Source organism: Chiloscyllium plagiosum, chromosome 35 (assembly GCF_004010195.1).
Source record: "Chiloscyllium plagiosum isolate BGI_BamShark_2017 chromosome 35, ASM401019v2, whole genome shotgun sequence".
Lineage (NCBI taxonomy): Eukaryota > Metazoa > Chordata > Chondrichthyes > Orectolobiformes > Hemiscylliidae > Chiloscyllium > Chiloscyllium plagiosum.
The window spans coordinates 37,544,577-37,559,820 of record NC_057744.1 but is presented as its reverse complement, the minus strand read 5'-3'; the positions used below and the strand labels follow the sequence as shown (position 1 = coordinate 37,559,820).

General features: G+C 42.3%; 1 protein-coding gene across 6 annotated transcripts in view; it reads left to right on the top strand.

Moving 5' to 3' along the window:
• arhgap32b (Rho GTPase activating protein 32b) overlaps nt 1-15,244 on the top strand; it is a 551,689-nt gene that overhangs the window by 293,268 nt on the left and 243,177 nt on the right. For all 6 annotated transcript variants that reach the window (XM_043676934.1, XM_043676933.1, XM_043676937.1 and 3 more), the window contains one exon: nt 1,059-1,143. In XM_043676934.1, the coding sequence (XP_043532869.1) occupies nt 1,059-1,143 (85 nt within the window). The remainder of the gene's footprint in view (nt 1-1,058; nt 1,144-15,244) is intronic.

Sequence of the window (15,244 nt, the reverse complement as noted above, 5' to 3'; positions counted from 1 at the left end):
GAATAGTGTAGGTTAGATGGGCTTCAGATTGGTATGACAGTTCGGCGCAACATCGCGGGCCGAAGGGCCTGTACTGCGCTGTAATGTTCTATGTTCTATGTAACACATGGATAACTTAGCATCTAATCTCTCATCTGTCTGACTTGCTGAAATTTCAGCATGCCATTTCCTGCTGCTAAAACCTTGCTGTGAGGTGGCAAGCATGTGAAAGGCTGCAAGAAAAAAAAGTGTGGTCCATCTCTGTCCTAGGATTCTCAAGTAGACCATAGGAATGTTCTCGACTCTGCCTGGACTGGGAATGGAAACAAGTGAAACAGCAATTTCTGACCCAGTATCCCAAGCAGTCTTTTGGGGACATTCATTTAAGGAGTTGAATATCTTGTATTACTTTTCTTTCATGACTCTCTCATGTACATTCAAAGGAATTGAACCTTGAGCCATTTGTACAATGACTGTAGCTAGAGGAGGTCTTTACAAAACCTTCTGCTTTTTTTCACATTACTCTCAGCCTATCCATTCTTAGGGTGTGAGGATGGTGCTTCTGTTGTCTTTGTCTAAATGTCCTGAGAAGGTTGACTTGAATCGTTTAAAATAACTTGCTATGGAATAGCTTACTAGGCTACTTCAGTGGGTCATCGAGTTCTTTACAGTGTGGGACTGGAGTCACGCAAATTCCAGACAGGGCTAAAACATGTTGATGAATCAAATGGGCTTTCTTGACAACCCATTTCACACTACCAGCTTTTGACAATTTTTAAGTTTTTCAGACTGAGTTCGAATTCTGCACTGTAGTATTCCCACTTGATGATTGCTTGGGGTGGATGGCAATCTTGTGCTTTAGAAATTTTGTGTTTGAGTGGGGGAGAATCTTATCTGATTTCTTCTGTTGCCTGTTATCTTCTGGGTAATTCTGACAAAGAAAATTTTCGTACCTGCAGGGTAGAAATCAACTGAGCAAGGGAATGTTAACAGAGCTATTGGAGTTACTATGTAAGCGTAAGTTGTTCCTGGTAAAAGTGAAGGTTAACATTAATGCCGTGTTCCTCTCAATGTTGCAGGATGGCATTCACGAAAGGTCACTTTCCCAAACTGGCAGAATGTGCCCATTTCCACTATGAGAATGTTGACTTTGGCAGCATACAGGTGAGTGGCAGTTTATGTACCTTATATACTAAAACATGGTTGCGCTAGTATACCTCACCGTGGTTATGCAACAATATTATAATACAACATTCTGTCAGAAAGTAGTAGTATTATATCTCACTGTATTGTGACCATTGTGATGCTGTTTATAATAGCAATTCTGTGACATTTCAGATTCCATACTTTATTTTGTAATCAACTTGTGTCTCACCATAAAAGACCAGAGACGATCTTGACAGAAGCAAGTGTTAGCCAAATACCATCATTTCCTTACGCTATGAAGCTAATAACTGCCAATTGATATAGAACTTTTGGAAAAGTTTTCTGCTGTGGATCCATTGGAATTGGATTGTAGTTCCTAAAATCTGAGTTTGTTTTGCAGCTGGGAGAGAGAGTAAACATTAATTCGGTTTGTCTCGGCAAGGTAAAAATGTAGTACCAAAAGTTGCAAGGATAGTGTGCAAACACTTTGTTCCATTCAGCTGCTATCTTTTGGGGAGTCCTGATACCCATGGTTGAAATGACCATGCTATCTTTTTGCAACAATAATCTTCTTGAAATGTAAACATAAGAAATGGGAGCAGGAGTAGGCAGTTTGGCCCCTTGAACTTGCTCGACCATCCAATAGGATCATAGCTGGTTTGACATTCCTCATATCCATTTTCCTGCATTTTTTGTACCCCTTGATTCCCCTACTGATCAAGAATCTATCTATCTCAACCTTTATTATTAACGAGGACTCTGCCCCACAGCAGTCTGTGGCAAGAAATTCCAAATCTCTTGAGAGAAGAAATTCTTGCTCATCTCAACCTTAAATGGTGCTTTTTTATTCTAACACAATGCCCTCTTGTCCTAGACACTCAGATGAGGAGAACCATCCTCTCAGCATTTATGCTAGTAACTGCACTCCAAGATGAACCTTTACCATCAACTACTACCCTCTGTCTTCTTCCAGCCAGCCAATTCCTAATCCAAACCTCCAACTCACCCTCAATGCCATACCTCCGTATTTTTTGCAGTAGCCTACCATGGGGACCCTTATCAAATGCCTTACTAAAATCCATATACACCACATCTACCGCTTTCCCCTCGTCTACCTCCTTAGTCACCTTCTGAAAGAATTCAATAAGTTTTGTGAGGCACGACCTGCCCATCACAAAACCATGCTGACTATCCTTGATCACATTATTCCTATCCATGGCACTTCTCCTGTAGACAACGAGGACATAAACATCAAGGCCAATGGCTCTGCAATCTCCTTCCTTGCTTCCCAGAGAATCCTAGGATAAATGCTATCAGGCCCAGGGGACTTATCTATTTTCACCCTTTCCAGAATTTCCAACACCTCTTCCCTCATACCTCAAAGCCGTCCATTCTAATTAATTGTGACTCAATATTCACATCGGCAACAATGTCCTGTTCCTGAGTGAATACTGACGAGAAGTTCCAGAAGACTGGAGGATGGCTAATGTTGTTTCATTATTTAAGAAAGATAGCAAAGACAAGTTAGGAAACTTCAGACCAGTGAACTTGACATCAGTGATAGGTAAGTTATTGGAGAGGATACTGAGGAACAGGATCAACCAACATTTGAATAGTCAAGGTCTGACAAGGGGTACTCAGCATGGATTTATATCCAGAAAGTCATGTTTGGGCGGCACGGTGGCACAGTGGTTAGCACTGCTGCCTCACAGCGCCAGAGACCCGGGTTCAATTCCTGACTCAGGCGACTGACTGTGTGGAATTTGCACGTTCTCCCCGTGTCTGCGTGGGTTTCAAATGTAGGGGTATGGGTGGGTTGCGCTTCGGCGGGTCGGTGTGGACTTGTTGGGCCGAAGGGCCTGTTTCCACACTAATCTCATCTAAAAAAAAAAATCTTTGAGTTTTTCCAGGAGGAAACCAAGAAGATAAATGTGGGTAGGACAGTGGATGTTGTCTATCTGGACCTTTGACAAGGTCCTGCAAGACTGGCTGGCCATGAAGGTTAGCTTGTATGGGATCCTGGGAGAGCTAGCTAATTGGATTTAAAATTGGCTAAATGGTAGGAAGCAAAGAGTGATGGTTGAAGGCTGTTTCTCGAACTGGAGACCTGTGACTCGTGGTGTGCCACACGGGTCAGTGCTGGGACCTTTGTTATTTACACAAATGATCTGGATGTGAATGTACAAGGCATGATTAGTAAGTTTGCAGATGATATAAAATTAGGAGGTATCATTGAAATTGAGGAAGGTTGTCAAAAATTACAGAGGGACATGATCAGATGGAGAAGTGGGCTGAGGATTGGCAAATACAATTCAGTACAGATAAGTGTGAGGTGTTGCACTTTGGAAGGTCAAACCAAGGTAGGACTTATGCAGTAAATGGTAAGGTCCTGAGAAGTGTTATGGAACAGAGGGACCTAGGAATACAAGTACATAGTTCTTTGAAAGCAGCATTACAGGTAGACAGGGTGGTAAAAAAGGCATTTAGGATGTTGGCCTTCATTGATTGACGCATTGAGAATAGCAGTAGGACGTTAGGCCACAGTTGTATAAATTGTTGGAGTTTTGTGTACAATTATGGTCACCCTGTTATAGGAAAGACATCATTAAACTGGAAAGAGTGCAAATAAGATTAACGAGGATATTTGTTGCCAGCAACAGTAGGCCTGAATTATAGGGAGAGGTTGGCCAGCATAGTACTTTATTCCTTGGAACATAGGTGAATGAGGGTGACCTTATTGAGGTGTATAAAATCATGAGGGCATAGATAGGATGAATGCATATAGTTTTTTTCCCTTGGAATCGGGAATTGAAAACTAGAGGGTATAGTGAGGGGGGTAAAATTTAAGAAGGACCTGAGAGGCAACTTCTTCACACAGAATGGTGCGTATGTGGAATGGGCTGCCAGAGAAAGTGTTTGAGGGAGATACATAACTACATTTAAAAAACATTTGGATAGTCAAGGTCTGACTAGGGATACTCAATATGGATTTGTGTGCTGGAAGACATGTGTGACAAATCTTTGAGATTTTCCAGGATGGAACCAAGAAGATAGATGAGGGTAGGACAGCGGATGTTGTCTATCTGGACTTGAGTAAGGCCTTTGACAACGTCCTGGAAGGCATGCTGGTCATGAAGGTTAGCTCACATGGGATCCAGGGAGAGGGAGCTAATTGGATTCAAAATTTTAAAAACATTTGGATAGGTGCATGGACGGGAAGAGTTTAGAGGGATACGGACCAAATCCGGGCAATTGGAACTAGCTTAGTAGACAGTTTGGGCCAAAGAGCCTCTTTCCATGCTGTAGTTTTCTATTACTTCTTTGCCAACATTTTTCCCAACCAACTTAACCTATCAATATCTCTCACGCAATCTGCCTATTTCCGTGTCATCTGCAAATTTGGCTACAGTATATTTATTTCCTTCAGTTCGTTAACTTAAGTTGTGAATCGATGTGGTCCCAGCACTGATCCCTTTGGAATCCCACTAATTGTGGATTACCAACCTGAAAAAGAACTATTTCCCACTTGTTGTTTTCTACCCATTGGCCAATTCTCTATCCTTGCCAATATTCTACCTGCAACATCTTGGATCCGTACCCTATGATTAACCTTTTGTGAGGTACCTTGATGAGTGCCTTCTGAAAGTCTAAATACAATGCATCTGCCTACTTCCCCTCTATCTACTCTGGTTGAGGCTTCCTTGAAATTCTCTAATAAATTAGTCACAATTTCCCATTCACAAAGCCTGCTATTTCTCATATTACTGCAATAATGTCTGTAAGCAGAACCACAGGCAAGACTAAACTAAATTTCTATAACATAAAGAACCATTGCCTAAAATTTATCAATTCTCCTGATTCAATTGCTGAAGGTCTTCCTTTTTTTTTCCCTTAACTGCTACTGTCCACTGGCTTCCAACAACTATTTACCAGTGTGACCATGTACCTGTCCTGCTCAGTAATGCCACTGCCATCTTAAATATCCTGCGCTACTCTTGTGATGTATTATTTTCCTGTATTAAAAATAGGTTCCAGCTGCCAAATCCAGGCTTGTCTGTATTTGACTGGCTTTAGTCTGCCATCCATTTCAATTTGGTATCCTCAGCAAAGAACTGTTTCAATCTTCACTGTGAAATCAGTTACAAACAGCACTGATCTCTGAGGCTCTGTATGACATCAAGATGCTTTTGATACTTAATTTGTTGTTTGTCTGAGTGAGTGATGTATTTGAGAAACAATGCAGAATTTAATGCAATTGATATGTTAGTCCAGCCCACCTATTGAACCAATGGAAAAACCACACAGATTCTGAGGGGCATGGGAAGAATTGTTTGAATTGAGTGCCTGCCAGAGAATTAGCTGACCAGCAGTGGTCTTTCATGGGATTTAGGAGTCTTGGTGTGGAAATGCTCCAGCTGCTGACCAATTAGAGACTTACTGCTCTCCATAACTGGCTGTGCCACTGTTAGCAGTGGCTGCAGTCAGGAATACTGCAGGGCCAGTACCAAATGGCACCATTGGATCACTTGATTCGAATTAATAAGGGCGGATTTAGGTCACACGAGAGTGTTTGGGGAAGAAGGATCAGAGAACCCCTTTCTTCCCCATGCTGCGTCTCTCATGAAGGAACCCACTTCAAAGAATATGGGAAGACGTAATGGAATTTGCTAAGTGATTTTCAGGAATCATGGGTAAGCAGTGCCATTCTCACTCAATCTCTGAACTAGCACTAGGTTCTGGTGGGCTCAAGAATAATAATATAAATTTTGTTCCAGCTAACAGTTTAATTTCGGGAAGTTATCCTGGGATGGGGAAATATGTTCGGATTCTCTTGCTATTAATTGTGTTTTCCTGCAATATTTCCTGCCTCAGTTGCCTACATTAAATACAGCTCAGTGCAATTCTCGTTTTTTTTAAACTGAAATGTCTGACCTTTACTGGCCCACAACAATAGTTTTCATCTTAACTTTTCCTGTGATCTCAATGAGAATGGGTTATTCTATCCCGAGATGGCAGCATCTACAGTTGTTTACAGGCACTCATCTAAGGGTGATCTGAAACTAATGCATTGCTAAATTGTATACCTTAAAATTTGGGCGACAAATGAGTTGGCTGTGTATCATGCAGACCGCTCTGTCAACACAGATGGGGTGAACTTTGCTCAGTCTCTGAATAAATGAAAACAGGATGTGTTTTCCAGCAGATGTCCAGCCAGTATGTGTCAATTTTCAGATCAATTGCATTTACTGTATCAGCCTTCGTGCTTTATCTTCTGTTGTCTGCATCTGTTGTTGCTTGGAGTAGGGTGTGTGCGTTCTCTGGAACCTATGATCAAAGTCTCTTCTGTCTACTCACCATGAAGGTTATGCGAGCGTTTGAAAGAAAAGCTTTACACTCAAGTGATACAGTGGCAGAGTTACCAAACCAGTCACTGTTCACAGGTCAATGAGAAAACAAAAGCAGCAGTACGAACAAGTGAATTTTTCACTATTTTACATTATTGAGAATTTGCCTGCAGCTATTGTTGGCATGAAGCACACCCTGCAGCACTAACACATGTGATACATTGTATCAAAACTGACTAAATAGGTCTGACTATTTGCCAAATTACTGTGAAAAGCCCATATATGAATAGTGATCACAGACAGGTTCATTACATTAGATGCTTGCTACTACAATGTACCAAATTTCCTTCTGGTTCAGGAGAGAACATTTTAAGAAATGGCAGATTACACTTAGTTTCTTTATTGGATAAGTATTCCTGATGAAGGGCTTTTGCTCTAAACAACGATTCTCCTGCTCCTTGGATGTTGCCTGAGCTGCTGTGCTTTTCCAGCACCACACATTCCATTTTAAGAAATGGATGTATGATGCTCAAAATAAAACAAACCAACATAGGAAGTCACTGAACGAGCATTGGCATTGCGTGGTGCTGAGAGTTTGATAATTTGGGATAACATAAATAAAACTGGTTCTACAGTTGAAAAGCAAATATTGTCAGTGCAGTGGGGAGAGCTAGGACACCAGAAGTAGTTCAGTGGTCCTTCAGAGAGTTAGCAAAAATATGATGTGAATAGCTGTCTTTTGTGCTCCCCATAGCTTTAATGATAAACACAAAGAACATTTTGCTCCCTTCAGTGAAGTGTATTTTGTTGCTGAATCAAGAAATGTTAATGCCTGTCACTAATGTCGCTGCCATTAATGAACACCACATTATTTCGATTTCAATGTTCTTAATTACCAACAACTCCCCTCCCCACCCCAAGATCAAGCCCTGACAACTTGTAAACGATGGTGTCATCAAGCAGTGCACGTCAGTACTGACTCCGATTTTAAACTGCCAGAGAGAGACCAAGTCATAGCCTACTCTGCCCTGGCATTTTAAGTGCTGGTCTAGTTGCTTCACATTGTTTACTGTGGAGAAGGACATAGATGATGTAGAATGTGGGGAAATAGAAGGTGACATCTTGAAAAATGTCCATATTACAGAGGAGATAGTGCTGGATGTCTTGAAACGCATAAAAGTGGATAAATCCCAGGACCTGATTAGGTGTACCCTAGAACTCTGTAGGAAGATAGAGAAGTGATTACTGGGCCCCTTGCTGAGATATTTGTATCATTGGTAGCCACAGATGAGGTGCCAGTAGACTGGGGGGTGTCTAAAGTGGTGCCAGTATTTAAGAAGGGTGATAAGGAAAAGCCAGGGAACTATAAATCAATGAGTCTGACATCGATGGTGAGTAAGTTGTTGGAGGGAATCCTGAGGGACAGGATTTACATGTATTTGGATAGGCAAGCACTGATTAGGAACAGTCAGCATGGCTTGGTGCGTGAGAAATCATGTCTTACGAACTTGATTGAGTTTTAATAAGTAACGAAGAGGATTGATGAGGGCAGAGCGGTAGATGTGATCTACATGGCCTTCAGTAAGGCATTCAACAAGGTTCCCCATGGGAGACTGGTTAGCAAGTTAGATCTCATGGAATATAGGGAGAACTAGCCATTTGGATACAGAACTGGCTTGAAGGTAGAAGGATGTTGTGAAACTTGAAAGGATTCAGGAAAGATTTACAAGGATGTTGCCGGGGTTGGAGGGTTTGAGCAATAGGGAGAGGCTGAATAGGCTGGGGCTGTTTTCCCTGGAGCGTTGGAGGCTTAGGGGTGACTTTATAGAGGTTTATAAAATCATAAGGGGCATTGATAGGATAAATAGACAAGGTCCTTTCCCTGTGGTGGGGGAGTCCAGAACTAGATGGCATGGTTTAGGGTGAGAGGGGAAAAATTTAAAAGGGGCCTAAGGGGCAACTTTTTCACACAGACGGTGGTGTATGGAATGAACTGACATGGATTCATGTGGCAGAGGGCTGGGAACCAGAAGAGAAGACGAGTAGACAGTGAGGTGGAAACTAGAGACTGTAAGGAACAGGATCATGAAGTTAACATTACCAAGGGGAAGAGTAGGCAGAGAGTAGATGATCGGAAAGGAACTGGTGGTCTTAATGCAAGGAGTATAGTGGATATGGCAGACAAACTTAGGACTTGGATTGGTGCCTGGGAGTATGACGTTATTGTGATCACAGAGACTTGGTTGAAGGAAGGGCATGATTGGCAACTAAATGTTCCAGGATATAGATGCTTCAGATGGGACAGTGAGGGAAGTAAAAGTCGGGGGGGGTGGAGTTGCATTGTAGGTCAGGGACGATATCATGGCTGTGCTAAAGGAGGACACTATAGAAGGCTTGAGCAGTGAGGCATTATGGGTAGAGCTGAGAAATAAGAAGGGTGCAGTTACATCGTTGGAGCGTGTACTACAGGCCTCTCAACAGTGAGCGTGAGGTAGATGAATAAATAGGTAAACAAATTATGGAAAGATGTGGAGACAACAGGGTGGTGGTGATGGAAGATTTTAATTTTCCCAACATTGACTGGGATGCACTTCGTGTCAGAGTTCTTGATGGGGCAAAATTTGTAAGGAGCACCCAGGAAAGTTTTCCAGAGCAGTATGTCAGTAGTCCAACTAGCGAAGGGGCCATATTGGACCTGGTGTTGGGGAATCAGCCAGGCCATTTGGTAGAAGTTACAGTGTGGGATTTCTTTGGGAATAGTGACCAGAGTTCTGTAGGTTTTAGAATACTTGTAGACAAAGATGAGAGTAGTCCTAAGGGAAGAGTACTAAATTGGGCCAAGGCCAATTGTGCAAAATTCATCAGGAGCTGGGAAATGTGGATTGGACACAGCTATTTGAAGGGAAGTCCACATTCGATATGTGGGAGGCTTTCAAAGAAAGCTTAAAGATCGTGCAGGATAGACATGTCCTTTTGAAAACTTAGGGATAGGAAAGGGAAGATTCGTGATCCGTAGATGATAGGATGGGGAGCCTGGATGACCAGCCAAAAGGAAAAGGGAAGTGTACATGAAGTTCAGGCATCTTAGAACAGAACAGGCTTTGAAGGAATATCAGGAGAGTAGGACCAATCTTAAACGAGGAATCAAGCGGGCTAAAAGGGGTCATGAAATAACTTTCCTGAAGAAGGGCTTATGCCTGAAACGTCGATTCTCCTGTTCCCTGGATGCTGTCTGACCTGCGCTTTTCCAGCAACACATTTTCAGCTCTGATCTCCAGCATCTGCAGTCCTCACTTTTTCCTCATGAAATAATTTTAGCAAGCAGAATTAAGGAGAATCCCAAGGCCATTTATTCATATATAAGAGGCAAGAGGGTAACTAGAGAAAGAGTTGGTCCACCAGAGGATAAGGAAGGAAGGTTGTGTGTCGAACCTGAGAAGATGGGTGAAATTCTCAATGACTACTCAATGAGGAGAGGAACATGATGAATGTTGAGATTAGAGATAGAAGTTTGTTTACTCAGGATCACGTCATAACGAGGGAGGATGTGTTGGGTAAGCTAAAGGAAATTAAGATGGACAAATTCCAGGACCGGATGGGATCTATCCCAGGTTGCTGAGGGAGGTGAGAGAGAAAATAGCTGGGGTCCTGACAGATATCTTTGTAGCATCGTTAAACACAGGTGAAGTGCTGGAGGACTCGAGAGTTGCTAATGTGGTCCCCCTGTTCAAGAACGCTAGTAGGGATATTCCAGGTAACTATAAACGGGTGAGCCTGACGTCCGTAGTCGGAAAGTTGCTGGAGAACGTACTGAGGGGATAGGATCTATTTATATTTGGAAGACGAGCTTATCAGTGATAGGCAACATGGTTTTGTGTGGGGGAGATCATGCCTTACCAATTTAATAGAGTTCTTTGAGGAAGTGACTAAGTTGATAGATGAAGGAAGGGCTGTTGATGTCATATACATGGACTTTAGTAAGACGTTTGATAGGGTTCCCCATGGTAACAGGGTGTGCAGGGTGTTCTAGCTCAGTGGATAAAGAACTGGTTGAGCAACAGGAGACAGACTGTAGGAGTTGAAGGGAGTTTCTCGAAATGAAGTAAGGTGAACAGTGGTGTTCCACAGGGATCAGTGCTGATCTGAAAGAGGGCATTGGTGGTCTGATCAGTAAGTTTGCAGATGGCACGAAGATTGGTGGAGTAGCAGAAAGCATATGGAACTGTCAAAGAATACAGGAGAAGATGGACTGGAGAGTTGGGTGGAGAAGTGGCAGATGGAGTTCAATCCGGGTAAATGTGAGGTGATGCAGTTTGGAAGTTCTAATTCTAGAGCGAACTATACTGTAAACAGAAGAGGCTTGAGAAAAGTTGATGAGCAGAGAGATCTGAGAGTTCAGGTCCATTGTACCCTGAAGGTGGCTGCACAGGTAGACAGAGCAGTCAAAAAGGCTTATGTATGCTTGCCTTCACTGGATGGGGTATTGAGTATAAGAGCTGGCAGGTCATGTTAAAATTGTACAAGACTTTGTTTCAGCTGCATTTAAAGTACTGTGTACAGTTCTGGTCGCCACATTACCAAAAGGATGTGGATGCTTTGGAGAGGGTGCAGAGAAGGTTTACAAAGATGTTTTCTGGTATGGAAGGTGCTAGCTATGAAGAGAGGTTGAGTAGGCTTAGGATTCATTTTCATTAGAACAAAGGAGATGCCAAGACCATGAAGTTACACTGATTGAGGTTTACAAAATCATGAAGGGTATAGACAGGATGGATAGATATAAGCTTTTTTCCCAGGGTGAGGGATTCAATAATGAGAGGACACGTATTCAAGGTGAGAGGTGAAAAGTTTAAGGTGGATACACGGGGAAAGTACTTTACACAGAGGGTGGTAGGTGCCTGTAATGCGTTGCCAGCAGAGGTAGTAGAGGCAGGCACGGTAGATTCATTTAAGGTACATCTAGACAGATGCATGAGTAGGTGGGGAGCAGAGGGATACAAATCATTTGGAATTGGGCTATAGGTTTAGACAGTGGTTTTGGATTGGCACGGGCTTGAAGGGCCTAAGGCCCTGTTCCTGGGCTGTAAATTTTCTTTATTGTTCTTTGTTCAGTGAATAGTCAAGGTCTTTTTCCAAGGATAGGGGAGTGCAATCCTTGAGGACTTGGATTTAAGATGAGAGGGGAAAGATTTAAAAGCAACCTAAGGGGAAGTGTTTTCACACAGAGGATGGTATGTGTATGGAAGGAGCTGCCAGTGGGAGTCGTGGAGTTGGGTACAATTACAGCATTTAAAAGGCATCTGGATGGGTATTTGAATATGAAGAGTTTAGAGGGATATGGGCCCCAAGTGCTGGCAAATGGGACTAGATTAGGTGAGGACATCTGGTTGGCATGGATGAGTTAGACTGACGTGCCTGTTTCCGTGCTGTGCATCTCTGTGAGTCTATGATTGTAATCGTAGGCATTTTCCATGACACATTATCAGAGAGCATTCATAAGAGAAGCTGGGGCATGTCAGACAGGCAACATAATGAGATCATGCAATCAGAAAATTGATAACTCATGAACAGCAGAGGCAGCAGTACTTGGACACAAGAACATTTCATCAGTCTGCCTCATTACATGTTTGTGTGTCTGTCTCTGTGTTTTACATATGTTTACTTGTGTTGATTCTTCTTAGATGTTATAAAGTTGCTTTTTGATTTTAAAAATAGAACTGGTTTAGTTTTTAAAGCCAATCCATTGAAAAGAATTCTGTAAAATACCACACTTTGATGTTCTTGTCAATGCCAAGACCATGAAGTTACACTGATGAGGGGAAACCCCTGTTCATGTTTCTCTGGTGACAGTATGATTGTAGAGCTACTCAGAACTCCAGTCTGCATGTCTTGTGGTGAGCTGTGCTGTTGGTCGTGGCAGCAGTGGGAGAAAGACTCAAAAGTGGACTTAGAGCAAACTCATTTCTAACAGCATGTCGGCCTTCCTAAGTTAAACCTGTAAATATGGAAACCGAATATACAGGCACAATCTTCTATGATTAAAATGAAAATATGTGTTCTTGAGGTGATGATGTCAAACTGTGGAAAGAAACCTGACCATTTTCAGTTTACCTGCCTATTGTGAGACTCTCCGATTTCACCTACCTCCTGTGTACTGGGGTGTCTTGCAGCTATTATCTCTGTGTATTAGTTTTCCACATCTAGATAATGGTGGGCCACATTTTTGGTTTACAGTTACCAGTTGATTAATTACTTAGCTTGACATTGGTCTGTCGGGGCACTAAATATAGCAATGTAATTTATCTATGTTTTTACATTTTTGTTTTCTTTGAGTCATCTACAGGGTGGTGAGTGGAGTAGTTGCTGTACATGTAGACAACAGGGGTTCATCATCATTTCTTTACACTGTTATAGGTTAGTGAATGGGCTTGGTGTGTAAGGGAGCTGTTCAGTCTCTGTGCAGAGCTGATTTCAATGCACCATCCCTGACCTGCCATCTCGTGATTAAGGAGTTAGATCCCAGAAGAAGGTCAGTTGTCTCAGGGTGTTGTTTCAACCTGTCCTTAATTCTGAAGACTTGTTAACATATGAAGTCTCAATCTTGAGGCTAGAGTGTATCGTGGAAAATGGTCCCCACTGTGGAATTGATCTAAGCTCTAAGTGTTCATTTGTGTAGCACAGGACAATAAAAATTGAAACACTCGGCACAATGGCAGGCTTGCAAAGGATAATGGGGGACATTAACTTGCTAATAATTGTGGTTTTTTTTAGTCATGTGCCTGATGTGCTTTGGTAAAGACTGAGAAATGAAGATGAATGTCTCAAATCCCATTGGTTGAGACAGACCTCACCATCTCTTTATTTCTAGTTGTTCTGGTTGATGTGATTTTTGAGGAGATATGTAAATTGAAAAACCTGGAGCATTATTAAACAGTGATATTCTCAAAATTTGCTTCTAACTTTCCCTTACTCACTCTTAGTGAGACTGAGCTAGGTTCATGTCGGCATGTTCACTTCTGTGTCTGTCAAGGAACGTGGAGGCTGATATTGGACTGAGAGCGAGTTTTGAGAAGATTTGTAGCTCAGGTTGAGATTATGGATGTAGGTTTGCTCGCTGATCTGCAAGGTTCATGTTCAGACGTTTCGTCACCATACTAAGTAACATCTTCAGTGAGCCTCTGGATGAAGCATTGCTTTCTATTTATATGTTTGAGTTTCTTTGGGTTGATGTCATTTTCCTGTGGTAATGTCATTTCCTGTGCTGATGTCATTTCCTGTGTGATGTCAATTCCTGTTCTTTTTCTCAAGGGGTGTTAAATTGGGTCCAAGTCATTGTGTTTGTTGATAGAGTTCCGGTTGAAATGTCATGCTTCTAGGAATTCTCATGCATGTCTCTGTTTGGTTTGTCCTAGAATGGATGTGCTGCCTCAGTCGAAGTCTCCTTCCTTATCTGTATGTAAGGATACGAGTGAGAGAGGGTCATGTTATTTTGTGGCTAGTTGATGTTCATGTATTTTGGTGGCTAGTTTTCCGCCTGTTGTCCAATGTAGTGTTTGTTACAGTCCTTGCACAGTATTTTGTGAATGACATAAGTTTGGGTTCACCAAGTGGATGATACCTTTGTCATCACTAAATGAAACAAATTAGAGGAAACCTTCAAGACCATGAACAATACTCTTACTGGCATAAAGTTCACTAAAGATGAGGAAAACAACAACAAACTGCCATTCCTAGATGTCACAGTAGAGCGAATAGCCAATGGGGAACGTCAAATCAGCGTTTGCAGGAAAACAACACATGGATCAAATATTGATCAACAAAAGCAATCCTCCCAACATCCACAAACGAAGCTGCATCAGAACATTATTCAACAAGCCACCACACACTGCAGCACAGAGGAACTACGCAGAGCAGAGGAAAATCACCTACACAATGTGTTCAAAAAGAACGGGTACCCAATGAACACAGTCTGTGGATTTCTCAGCAACAAACCCATACAAGCAGACAAAACACGTTCAGAAACCCTAGCCATTACCCCTACGTGAAAGACTTCTCAAATGACTGCCAGACTACTTGGACCCCTTGGCATCATGGTAACCCACAAACCCAGCAACATACTAAAACAGCAGCTAGTTTACTTGAAAGACCCTATACAGACAACAAGCAAAACTAATGTCATTTACAAAATACGGTGCAAGAACTGTAATAAACACTACGTTGGACAAACAGGCAGAAACCTAGCCACCAGGATACATGAACACCAACGAGTCACAAAACGACATGGCCCTCTCTCACTAATATCTTTACATGCAGAGGAGGAAGGACACCACTTCGACTGGAACAACACATCCATCCAAGACAAGCCAAACGGAGTCATGCACAAGAATTATGGCATTCCAACTGGAACTCTATCAACAAACATATTCACTGGCATCCCATTTCTCACCCCCTGAGAAAAAGAACAGGAAATTACATCACCACAGGAAATGACTTCACCAGCCCAAAGATACCCAAACATACAACAGAAAGCAGGAATCAGCAGCAGTACTTAGTCTGGAGGCTCACTGAAGATGTTACCTAGTATGGTGACGAAACGTCTGAACATGAACCTTCCAGCTCAGCGAGCAAACCTACATCCAGTTGGGTGTGGGCTCCTGAGCATCTTCTCAAATATGTCTTTCATGTTGAATACATTGGGAAAATGTATCTTCTCTTCCCCCCCTTCGTTCTCTTCCCCCCCCTTCGTTCTCTTCCCCCCCTTCGTTCTCTTCCCCCCC